Raw genomic sequence first — 10767 nt, 5'->3', positions numbered from 1 at the left:
TCAGTTTCCCTGGTCAGACGCGCAGCGGTTACAATGTTTCGCCACAGGATGTCACTATAAGATAAAGTGTTCTGATTTAGAACTGAGATAAGTGGCTTCCACTTCAAACATTCACACTTAAAAAGTTTAAAACTCCACTCACTGTTTAAAATAACAACAATATATTATCCATATATCATCATTCATATAGTATCAACTTCAGTTGGTGGACAGATGAGATTCTTCATCTTTATTATTTTGTTCAACAATAGAGACAAAAAGTGCACAAAGCAAATACATCTTACAAATCAAAAACAAACGGTACTGTCAACTCCAGATGTAAAAAGACAAAATGTAATTATACAAAACGATTATTTCAACTAAACACTTCATGGTACTTTGCTCGTCATGACTCCATCATGCACCAGACCCTATACAATCCTCAGGCAACCCGTGCCGTGAATCTATAAGCACCACGATTATCATAAAATCTAACAAGATATAATGGACTGACTTTGACAGTAATTTGGTCTCCATGTGTACAAAACACATTTATATAAAAAGTGCTTGCCTGTAAGCAATAATTGTGAAATATTTGTGTGTCTGACATTTACTACACAAATATTACACACCCTTTTGTGGTGAATACAATAACCTCTGACAGAACTGTAACTACAAAGAAAACAGAGGATGTTTAGGGCTGTATAAATTCAATCACATAATATGCATAATCAGATATATCTTCGGATAAAGCATCGTCTGCTTTGCAATGTAACTGGGACATACCTGATGTCTCTGAATATGTGATGTGAAAGTAGTTTATCATTCAAAAGCATTGGGGAACTACAGATCAAATTAATTCACCTTCAGCATTACAAGAAAACAGCACATATCACACAGTAATATAATAACAAAAAAAGACTTTTAAGGTTCATCCCGTTCGCCTATGTTCAGCTTGCAAAGAGGTTTTTAAAGAATCATCACTAATGTGACAGGGACTCCGGGCAGGCTGGGTGGCAGGTTATAGTAGCCAGTTGGTAGTTACAGTCTTGCGAGTGCTTGGGGGTGTTTTGTTGCTTGGCGGCGGGGTTGCCACGGTAGCCAAGGTTCGTGATGACGGATGGTGGTGGACTGCCCAAGAGGCAGAGGTCAAAGGTCACCACAGAACGCTGCTTGCGGCGTGTGTGTCCGTCCAATCACTCAGCAGCGCAGCCAGTCTGCCTTCACCTCGCCCACCTTGGTTATCTTCAGACTGTCGTCCAGCCTCAGGTAGTACGAGTCCTTGAAAAAGTAGCTGTTGCCTGTGGAAAAGGTCACAGATACAGACACATGTAAATTCACACACAATACTCTTCCAAGACCATTTTTTGTTCATTTGAACTATTCTGCTGTCCTAGCTGTTTTTGGCAGTTTGTACCCAGAGGCTTTGATAATAATTATAAGTTTTCAATAGTTTCATGTTTAAATATGCTAATTAGGCTATATCTAATTAAATATACACTAATTTGCATATATTTTGAAGTGACAAATCTGACCACCTGAATAAGCTATCTTCAAAATTCCTTTTTTTTATTTTGTTACTGTATAATACAAAAAGATTTACAGAAGGAATTGTGGCTATTTCCTTTTGTTATCCAGTAAATATATATTTTTTAAAAACAACTTCAAAAATGGGTTTTCCACCCATGTTTAGGCATATGATGTCCTATAAATCAGGTCATGAATGACATATCAAGAAATCCCTCTGTATGCAAAATAAATGGTGAATGGTTTTTGCAGTTTAAAGCTTTGTTACACAGACTGTATGCAATGTCTTACATACTCTAAATACTACCTTCAATATAACACAACTGCTAATTCCTAATGTACCAACTAATATGGTATGCAAACAGTATATGTAATACTTATGATACCATGTCTGATTATGTAGCACTAATTTTGCTACTGTAAATAATCCATTGTTAAAAGAAGCTGTCGATAATGCAAGGGGTACTCAGTAATTGGACATAGGGGGTATGTGGCAGCAAAACGTGTCAGATACATGGCTTGGCACCCACTGTGCTATTTACAAGTGGTTCATTGTGTGCAAGTACACTATCTCACATAGCTATTGGGAGACAGACAGACTACACTTCCTTAATTACTCCAGTTTTTGTTGCTGTCATGTTATTATCGGTCTGCACAGTAGGATAGTGTCTGCGGTGGAAATGTCCTGGTGCACTGTTGAAAACAGTAATCAGACACGGCAGCAGATCCAGCTCTCACAGCTGTGTGATGGACACGTCCAGACTTCGCTCTCAAGTAGCTTTGAGATGAGGCATTGACTTGCTTATATTTAAGAACAAAGTAAAAAGCTGAAGATAAAAATGGTTGTGTAGTAGTGTTGGACACGTCCAAACTTTGCACTTAACCCATTGACGCCTAAGGCACCTGTAAAAAAGGGTGCTGAATGCCTGAGCCCTTTTTAATAAAAGCTGTCCTCAGCCTATAAAAACCTAAATATCTCAGCTTCTGAAGCACATAAAATATGCACTAAATTGCATTTAAACGCTAAGACCCTCATCTTTCATTAGAATGTGTTCAGTCATCTCAAACAAACAGAGATTTTTTAATAAAGTTGTCTCAAATGTCATTAGCCTGAATGTTACGTAATGCAGCTTCAGGCGCCTGTGCCAATGTTGCGCAATGCAACATCAGGCATCAATGGGGTAAGTAGCTTTGAGATGAGGCATTGACTGGCTTATATTAAAGAACAAACATGGGCCGTTCTAGACAGGGGCCAGGGAAGGCCAGGGCCCCTGTAGATGTCCTCCTGGCCCATGTTGTGGCCCCTGTGCTAAGCATCCAATGACAACAACATGATCTACATTTTTGTATATTACATATACATAATATTAAAAATGTATCTTTTTTTCTCAATTTATGTGCCCCCCTGAAAAAATAATTGCCCGCCTGGTAATTTTGATCTAGAACCCCCCCTGAGAACAAAGTAAAAAGCTAAAGCTAAAAATGGTACATAGTAGCAGGGCTTTCTTCTTTTAAGATTTGTGTTTGGGCTTTTACGTATGTCTTAATTCATAGATCAGCGACAGAAGAGAGACTGAGGATATGAGAAGTTGAAAGTTGGGGGAAAATGATCTCAAATCCAATTCGAACCTGGATCCCCAGATTTCTGGTCTGATTCCTTAGCCAGCTGCTGCAGTGCATTGTGTTTTTGAGTGGAGTTCTGCTTTGGGGTCTGGGTCATTAAAAACACCTGGGAGGTCTTTTCAGGACTTTTTATGCTTACGTATATAAGATGAGCAGTAGGTGAACATGAAACACAAAAGGAACACACACACACACACATTTCACTCTCTTGAGTTAACCCACATTTCTCTGTCTGTTCCTCTGCCTCTCTCTCTCTCTCTCTCTCTCTCTTTCTCTCTCTCTCTCTCTCTCTCTCTCTCTCTCTCTCTCTCTCTCTCTCTCTCTCTCTCTCACACACACACACACACACACACACACACACACACACACACACACACACACACACACACACACACACACACACACACACACACACACACACACAATCACAGTCTTTTTTCTTCTTCTTCTGCCGTCTCCAGCCATCGGACAGGCCCATACAGGAAAAATGACCTAAGCAGCCCTTGAAGGGGTTATGGTGTTTGTGGGCCTCGCTAGCTGCGTGCAGTGTTTTTGGAGGCCCGGTGCCAGCTGTAATGGGGCTGTCTGAAGCTGCCAGGAATGCTCAGCACGGCTCCAGCCAGCCGGCTCCCTCCAACGGGACCAGCTCAGGCCCAGCACAGCACAGCACAGCATAGCACGGACTGACTCTGACTGCAACATTACAGCACTTTCTCCAAAGAGACTTACAGTTATTTAGATACAGTGTATTATTCCAGTCCCTGGAGCAGTTAGGTTAGGTTAGGTTACAGTAGGTGCCTTGCTTAGCAGGAAGGGATTGGTATAAGGGTGGGGATTGAACCTGCAACCCTATGATCTACAATCAATCCCCTAACCATTACAGTACACCACGGCTGCCCACAAGTAGTCTTTCCTTAGGCTACTCTAAGTTGTGCAGTTGTGGGTTGTGTAAGTTGTGGGTTGCGCCGCATGCTTGGCTCACTATCCGTTCAGGACTCAGTATCTCGAAATCATTATTGCTAATCAGTTAGCAACTTACTAGGATTCCAATGGGAAATTGCAGCCACCTTATTACCCAGGGTTACCAGGGCGGCGTCATTACTATTTGGGTAGCAGTTTCTAATGCTATATCATTCAGAAGGGCTATGGGAAGCCTAACCAGAACTAGCATGCCGGAAATGCTGGGGTAGCATGTAAATCGAGGAAATGTGTGGGGTAATTGGTGAAAGCCCATTGGGAAACTCCAACTCCCATTGTCATTGTGACACAGCACTCCACAGCACACAAGTGAACACTGCACACTGCACACAACGAAATTGCATTTATGCCTCACCCGTGCAAGGGGGCAGCCCTCAGTGGCGCCCCATGGGGAGCAGTGCGGTGGGACGGTACCATGCTCAGGGTACTTCAGTCATGGAGGAGGATGGGGGAGAGCACTGGTTGATTACTCCCCCCACCAACCTGGCGGGTCGGGAGTCGAACCGGCAACCTCTGGGATGCAAGTCTGACGCCCTAACCGCTCACCCATGACTGCCCGTAAATTGGGTGTGTAAATAAGGTGGATGGGACTTAAAATGGAGAAAACCGCACTCACAAGCTGAGTCTCATTATTTATCATACCATCATATCCACAAGCAGATGCATTAAGCCCTCATCAGTGCGTAGCGTGAACAAAGGAAAGGGTGCATCTTATCACAGGGGGGTGAAAGGTCACAGGATCACATGATAATAGATGGGCAGCACCTGCGTGTGCTAATACGCATGAACGGTGTGACGTTTTCCATGTGCGTTACGCCCTTTTGTGGTGGACAACAGCCAATGCAAGTCAATTGGTGGTGTTGGGAAAGAATAAATGAAAGACAAGGACCTGTAGATTAGCGTTGTTCATGCGCAACATGCCGAAAATGTGTTGTGTTGCCGGCTGTTCAAATAATATAGCCAAACAGCTGTGGCTGAAGCATGGACTGTGCTCATTTAGTCTAGCCGATGTAGCATATAAGTTAATGAGACATTCGGTTTGCTTTCCCCCACAAAGGGGCATTACGCACATTTACGAGCAACGTACCCGGATGGCCATTCATGCGTATAGACAGTATACGTACAGTATATGCACAACAGAGACCATATTTTCAAAAAGAACCCCCAAGTTGAAAGACCAACTCCCTAACCACTAGGCCGGTGTCAAGGAAAGTGTTACCGTATTACTAAGGCCTTGTGCACTGTTATAGCGGTTTAGAACTATGGTAGTAAAGCTTTTTCAGTGGCTATTACAATATTCCAGTGGTGGAATGGTGTGTGTTAAGTTAACCCCTTAGCACAAAGCCTATGTTGAGACGTTACTGTCTCAAATTGTATGGCTATGTCTTAATCTGTTACTTAAGGCTCTCGTCATAGTCATATCAACGTTGTTATGATATAGTTGAGTATTTTCAGTAAATAGAGAATGGGCCTATCGGAGACCCCATCTGCAGAAAGAGACTACAGGGCTAGGGCAATAACACAGCAGTTCAGTCAGTAGATTAGTGAAGAGAATGGTCTGAACAACTGTAACTTCGACGGGTAGCATTCGGAGGGTTCATGCAAGCTAGACACCCCCTTTGCATTTGGATTCTTGGAGAAATGGGTTGGGCAACGCTGCGCTAGACTGGTTTCATCATACATAATAATTTCAAACAAAGTGTATGGAACTGGAGTATTACAGGTGGGAGGTGTGAACTCGTTGGAAAGGTTTATACATCTATCTGACTCACCCAATCACTAAGTACGCAAATGTTTTCATCATGATGTGTAAGCTGCCTGTGTGTAGTGTCATCATTCACCCCCTCCCTTGTCCCTTTCCCATTTGCTGATTGGTCATATTGTGTATGTTAACATGAGTTAGAAGACCTGGCCCAGAGGTAACATGTAAGGGAATACAGTGTCTCATCCCAACTTGTCAATTTCTGACTTTTTTTTTTGACCAGACTGCAATTTTTGACGTCTTATGTATGCCCTTGGAGTCTAAATGCGAGGTGTGCCTCAAAGGCGCCCCATTGTGGCAGCACAACTTTACTGATGGTAAGGGTTAGGGAAAGGTCTAGGTTTAGCCTAAATTGTCTACATGCGTTGTGGTAGGTATGCCCTCAACGTCAAAAACTGCAGTCTGGTCAATGGTAGTCAGAAATTGACGAGTTGGGATGAGACTGTGTTGGGAAATGTGGACTTACCATCCTGATTGAGACTGAAGGCTGCATCTATGTTGTCTGGAATGCCGTTCCAGGAGTCGGATATTGGCTTGGGGAAGCCGGGATCCATTTTACTCTTGGCCTCGTTAAACCTGCGGGGTTGAGAGGAGCATTGCCATCATGTGAGCTTCAAAATGACTCCATAAGTGATATGTACAGGTATTGGGCTACAGTAGGTGCAACCTATGTCAATTTGAACCAAAGAGGTGACTGACACCAGGGGGGTTATTTCAAGAACTAGGCTCAGTAGTAGAGAGGTAGTGGTAAATCATCTAATAAAAGAGCCTGTAGTCCTCATTTTGTTAACGAAATGACACATGTGGGATATCTACTAGCAGGTTTACCACTTCCTGTAAGTTACCTTAACCAAATCACTTAATCATGTTCTTGGAATACCCCGCCACGTTAATACAAAACCTTGCCTCCAGTATCTGTTTCCTGCAAACAGGTATGTCTTCTTGCTCTTGCTGAAGGAGAAGGCAGCGTCGATTTTGCGAACATCAGAGGGCAGACCAATGGATGACAGGCTCTTTGGATAGCCCCTCTCCAGTGTGCTAGCTGAGTAGATATAGATCTCATCCCCTAGAAAGAAGAACAGAGAGACCATTAGCACAACCACAACTAAAATGCTTTTTTTTTTGGCGCTTTGTCCATTTAAAAAAAAGATGGATTTGTGATTCAATACAGTGTAAAACTTTCTCCCACTGGCCATTTCTTGGCTAACACATTTCCAAATATAACAATATGTAGGAGCTTAGGGATCATTATTTCTGACAAGAAATTCTTCCTGCTAACAAAAAGTTTGTAAACGTACAATATACATACATTTTGAAATATCCAAACGAGAAGAATGGAAAAATATGACCTCACTGCTTGATAATGTGAAAGGAGAACTTGAACAAAAAGCCAAGTTGCATTATTTACATCTCAGTAAAGAAAGTGATTAAATAAGAAAATAAACAAATAAATAAATGCCTCCAGAAAGAGCTCTTTTAGTTTCTACCTAGAGGAACTTTTGCGGAGACCCATCCATGGAAATGTGTTTAAGAACCATGAAAGCAGGCATGCATTGCATGGCAACTATTTAGCCCTAGCCACAAATATATCAAGTGTCTGACGCAGGGTGAAAAGCCACACTTAATGGTAAAACCAGGCCATGTACTCACGGCCTCGCGGATTACTGTGTTGATTTATATGCCACAGTTAGCCGTGAAAGGAAATAACGTATAACGGCAAATTCCACAGAATACTCATTAGTGACTCCTTACGTAAGGGGAAATGTGACGGTGTAGTAAGTGAGATGGGAATATAGAGGTGATGGCATTTGAAGGTTGGAAAAAGTAGAAGTCCGCACACTGTAGCTCCACTTTGAAATTTATTGAGGTCATACAACGTTTCGACCCAACAGGGTCTTCATCAGACATGAAGACCCTGTTGGGTCGAAACATTATATGACCTAAATACATTTCAAAGTGGAGCTACAGTGTGTGGACTTCTACTTTTTCCCCTATCAGTTGCACCTTTGTCCTGCACCTGGCCTCAGAGAGGTGGGATGTGCATACTCCTACTCTTGTGGGAATTTGAAGGTTGACAGTGGGCTCAGTGGAAACGGGTCTGACTGCGCCAAGTAAGTGTACCCAGGGCCGCTGACAGCTTTTTTGTCGAGGCCAGGACAAGGTCATCTGAGAAGGCCTTCCAACCTAGTTTTGGGCCCCCTTTTCTCTCTGGGCCTGGGGCAACTGACCTCTTTGCCCCCACCCCTATCTGCTAGCCTGGGTGTATATTGGCACCTGCCAACTGGCCAAATGCTGGTAAAACTTGGCAGTGGCTAGTAACAATTTCAGTCTCACTAGCTACTTTGACAGGTAACTTATTCTTTTTGGTGAAACATCATAGTAATTGCATCATTGTTTGTATTAAAATGCAACAATATTCTAAAGAAAAAAACTGAAAAAAAACTTAACTCTGGCTAGCAGAAAGGCTAAATGGCTAGTGGGTCTGGAACAGCGGTGTAGTCTACTTTTTTGAAGTGGGTATACTGTATATTCAAGCATTTTTTGAAGTGGGTATACTGTATATATTTATGCTATTCTAAACAATGGATCAATCAATTTTAAGTGGGTATACTGAAGCCCCTAAAATTCAGAAGTGGGTATACTCCGTATACCTGCGTTCTACGTAGACTACACCACTGGTCTGGAAAGTCACTAGCCACAGTGGCCAGTGAGAAAAAAGTTAACGTAATGCCCTGGAATGTACCTGCGAAGAACACAGACTTCTCCTCTAGTGGATTTTCATAGGCAGCATCTATCTTGTCTGGCAGGTCGCTCCAGAATGTGGCCGTAAGCATGGGTCCCGTGGGCTTGGACATGAAGTTAGCAGATCTGAAGAGGAACCTGGAAAAAACACAGAGTAGGGGAGAGAGAGAGAGAGAGAGAGAGAGAGAGAGAGAGAGAGAGAGAGAGAGAGAGAGAGAGAGAGAGAGAGATGGAAGCAAAAATACAATGTAAGGAGAGATATTGTATACTCAGAGCCAGCCATAGGGAAAGTGAAGTGAAGTGAAAGCCCAACTGGGAAACACCAACTCCCATTGTTGTTGTGACACAGCACTCCACAGCACACAAGTGTTGCGAAATTGCATTTATGTCTCATCCATGCAAGGGGGCAGCCCCCAATGGCGACCCAAGGGAGCAGAGCGGCGGGACGGTACCATGCCCAGGGTACCTCAGTCATGGAGGAGGATGGGGGAGAGCACTGGTTAATTACTCTCCCCACCAACCTGGCGGGTCGCGAGTTGAACTGGCAACCTTTGGGCTACAAGTCTGACACCCTGACCACTTACTCATGACTGCCCATAGGCAGACTAAGCAATTCCCTAGGGTCCCACCAAAACTGTCCACTGTAGAGCCCCCCCAACAGTCAGGCCACATCATGGTAAATACTAGCAAAAATAATGCAAGAGGGCTCCATGTCTATAATTCGCCTAGGGCCCCCATTTCGGTAGAACCGCCACTGTATAAATACGTGACAAGGGGGTCAGGAGAAAGATGAGGAAGAGGAGGCGGAGAGAGAGAAAATCAGTTAGAGACATGGAGACCAAAACGTCAAAGGCTCAGGACAAATATATAAAAAGATGGTTGGGAAGAAAAAGAGAGAGAAGAAGAAGAGGAGGTATGATAGATTAAATATCACACAAGGAGAAATAAACTGAATGGAGAAAGAGAGCGGAAGACATAAAGAGGAAGAGTGCAAAAGGAGAGCGAGAGAGGGAGTATAGCAAAACAAAAAGACACAGAGAATATCCCGACTGGCCACAATGGCGTGATTCATGGGAGCATCTGGTTCTCGTTATGGCTGAAGGTGCCGACGCCAGCGGAACAAGGCTGCACTTGCCCGGCTCTCCGATATGAAGAGCAGGCCCGGCTACAGCAGAGGTTCCCAAACTTTTTCAGTGAGGACCCCCTTTTAGGTTTTCGCAACCCCCCCCATCCACCATAGTCTTAGCCTAGCAATGGATGTCTACCAATATTAGCAGACAAACTATTAATGAAAAACCTAGCAATTTTTTTTTTAAACTAATGGACATTTTTTCGTCCATTAATATTACTAGATTTTCCATGAATAGCATGTCCGCTAATATTGCTAGAAATCCACCAGACAACAAATACATCTATTAACCATACAAGTGGGCCCTGCTGTGGCCGTACGGTAGGGCATTGGGTTACTACGCCGGAGACCTGGGTTCGATTCTGGCCCGGGTCATTTCCCGATCCTCCCCCCATCTCTCTCCCACTCACTTCCTGTCACCTCTCATACTGACTGTCCTATTGAAATAAAGGAAAAATGCCCCTAAAAAGAAAGCATACAAGTGAATACAAATCCCTTTGTCTGTGACCCCCCTTCAGTACCTCCCGACCCCAGTTTGGAACCTTCAGTACCTCCCGACCCCAGTTTGGAACCTTCAGTACCTCCCGACCCCAGTTTGGAACCTTCAGTACCTCCCGACCCCAGTTTGGAACCTTCAGTACCTCCCGACCCCAGTTTGGAAACCACTGAGCTACAGCAACAGCAGCAGCAGCAGGATCCACTTCCCCCTGCTCCTTTCCACTGACCTATTTTCTAAGAGCCAAAAAACATCATCTTTTTTTCTTTCTCTCGCTCTTTCTTTCTTTCTCACTTTCTTTTTATCAAGTACATACAGATACGTACATCCCTGAACTGTAGCCACTACTTCATGCATTGCTAATATGGGGAATTTTCAGGAACATTTTGTTTTGATAGCCACATATTTTTAAATGTGACATCGTTATTTGGCAAATATTTGCCTGTCCGCGCGACTTGTCAACTAACCTCAAATCCCAACTGTCAAACTACAAAGTACATACGGTACACAAGCCATTACCTAAGTCTTATC

General features: G+C 43.5%; 1 protein-coding gene across 1 annotated transcript in view; it reads right to left on the bottom strand.

Annotated features, from left to right (window-relative positions):
- Window positions 1-214: 214 nt before the first annotated feature.
- Window positions 215-10767, bottom strand: part of mmp2 (matrix metallopeptidase 2) — a 32667-nt gene continuing 22114 nt past the window's right edge. Inside the window, exons 10-13 of the mRNA XM_063188012.1 lie at window positions 8613-8749; window positions 6776-6935; window positions 6336-6445; window positions 215-1280 (exon numbers count right to left, since the gene is read on the bottom strand). Coding sequence (XP_063044082.1) covers window positions 1180-1280; window positions 6336-6445; window positions 6776-6935; window positions 8613-8749 — 508 coding nt within the window. The 3' untranslated portion in view covers window positions 215-1179. The remainder of the gene's footprint in view (window positions 1281-6335; window positions 6446-6775; window positions 6936-8612; window positions 8750-10767) is intronic.

This window comes from Engraulis encrasicolus, chromosome 22 (genome assembly GCF_034702125.1).
Source record: "Engraulis encrasicolus isolate BLACKSEA-1 chromosome 22, IST_EnEncr_1.0, whole genome shotgun sequence".
In the NCBI taxonomy this organism is placed as follows: domain Eukaryota; kingdom Metazoa; phylum Chordata; class Actinopteri; order Clupeiformes; family Engraulidae; genus Engraulis; species Engraulis encrasicolus.
Note: the sequence above shows the minus strand (reverse complement) of the source record. Positions and strands in the feature narration are given on the sequence as shown.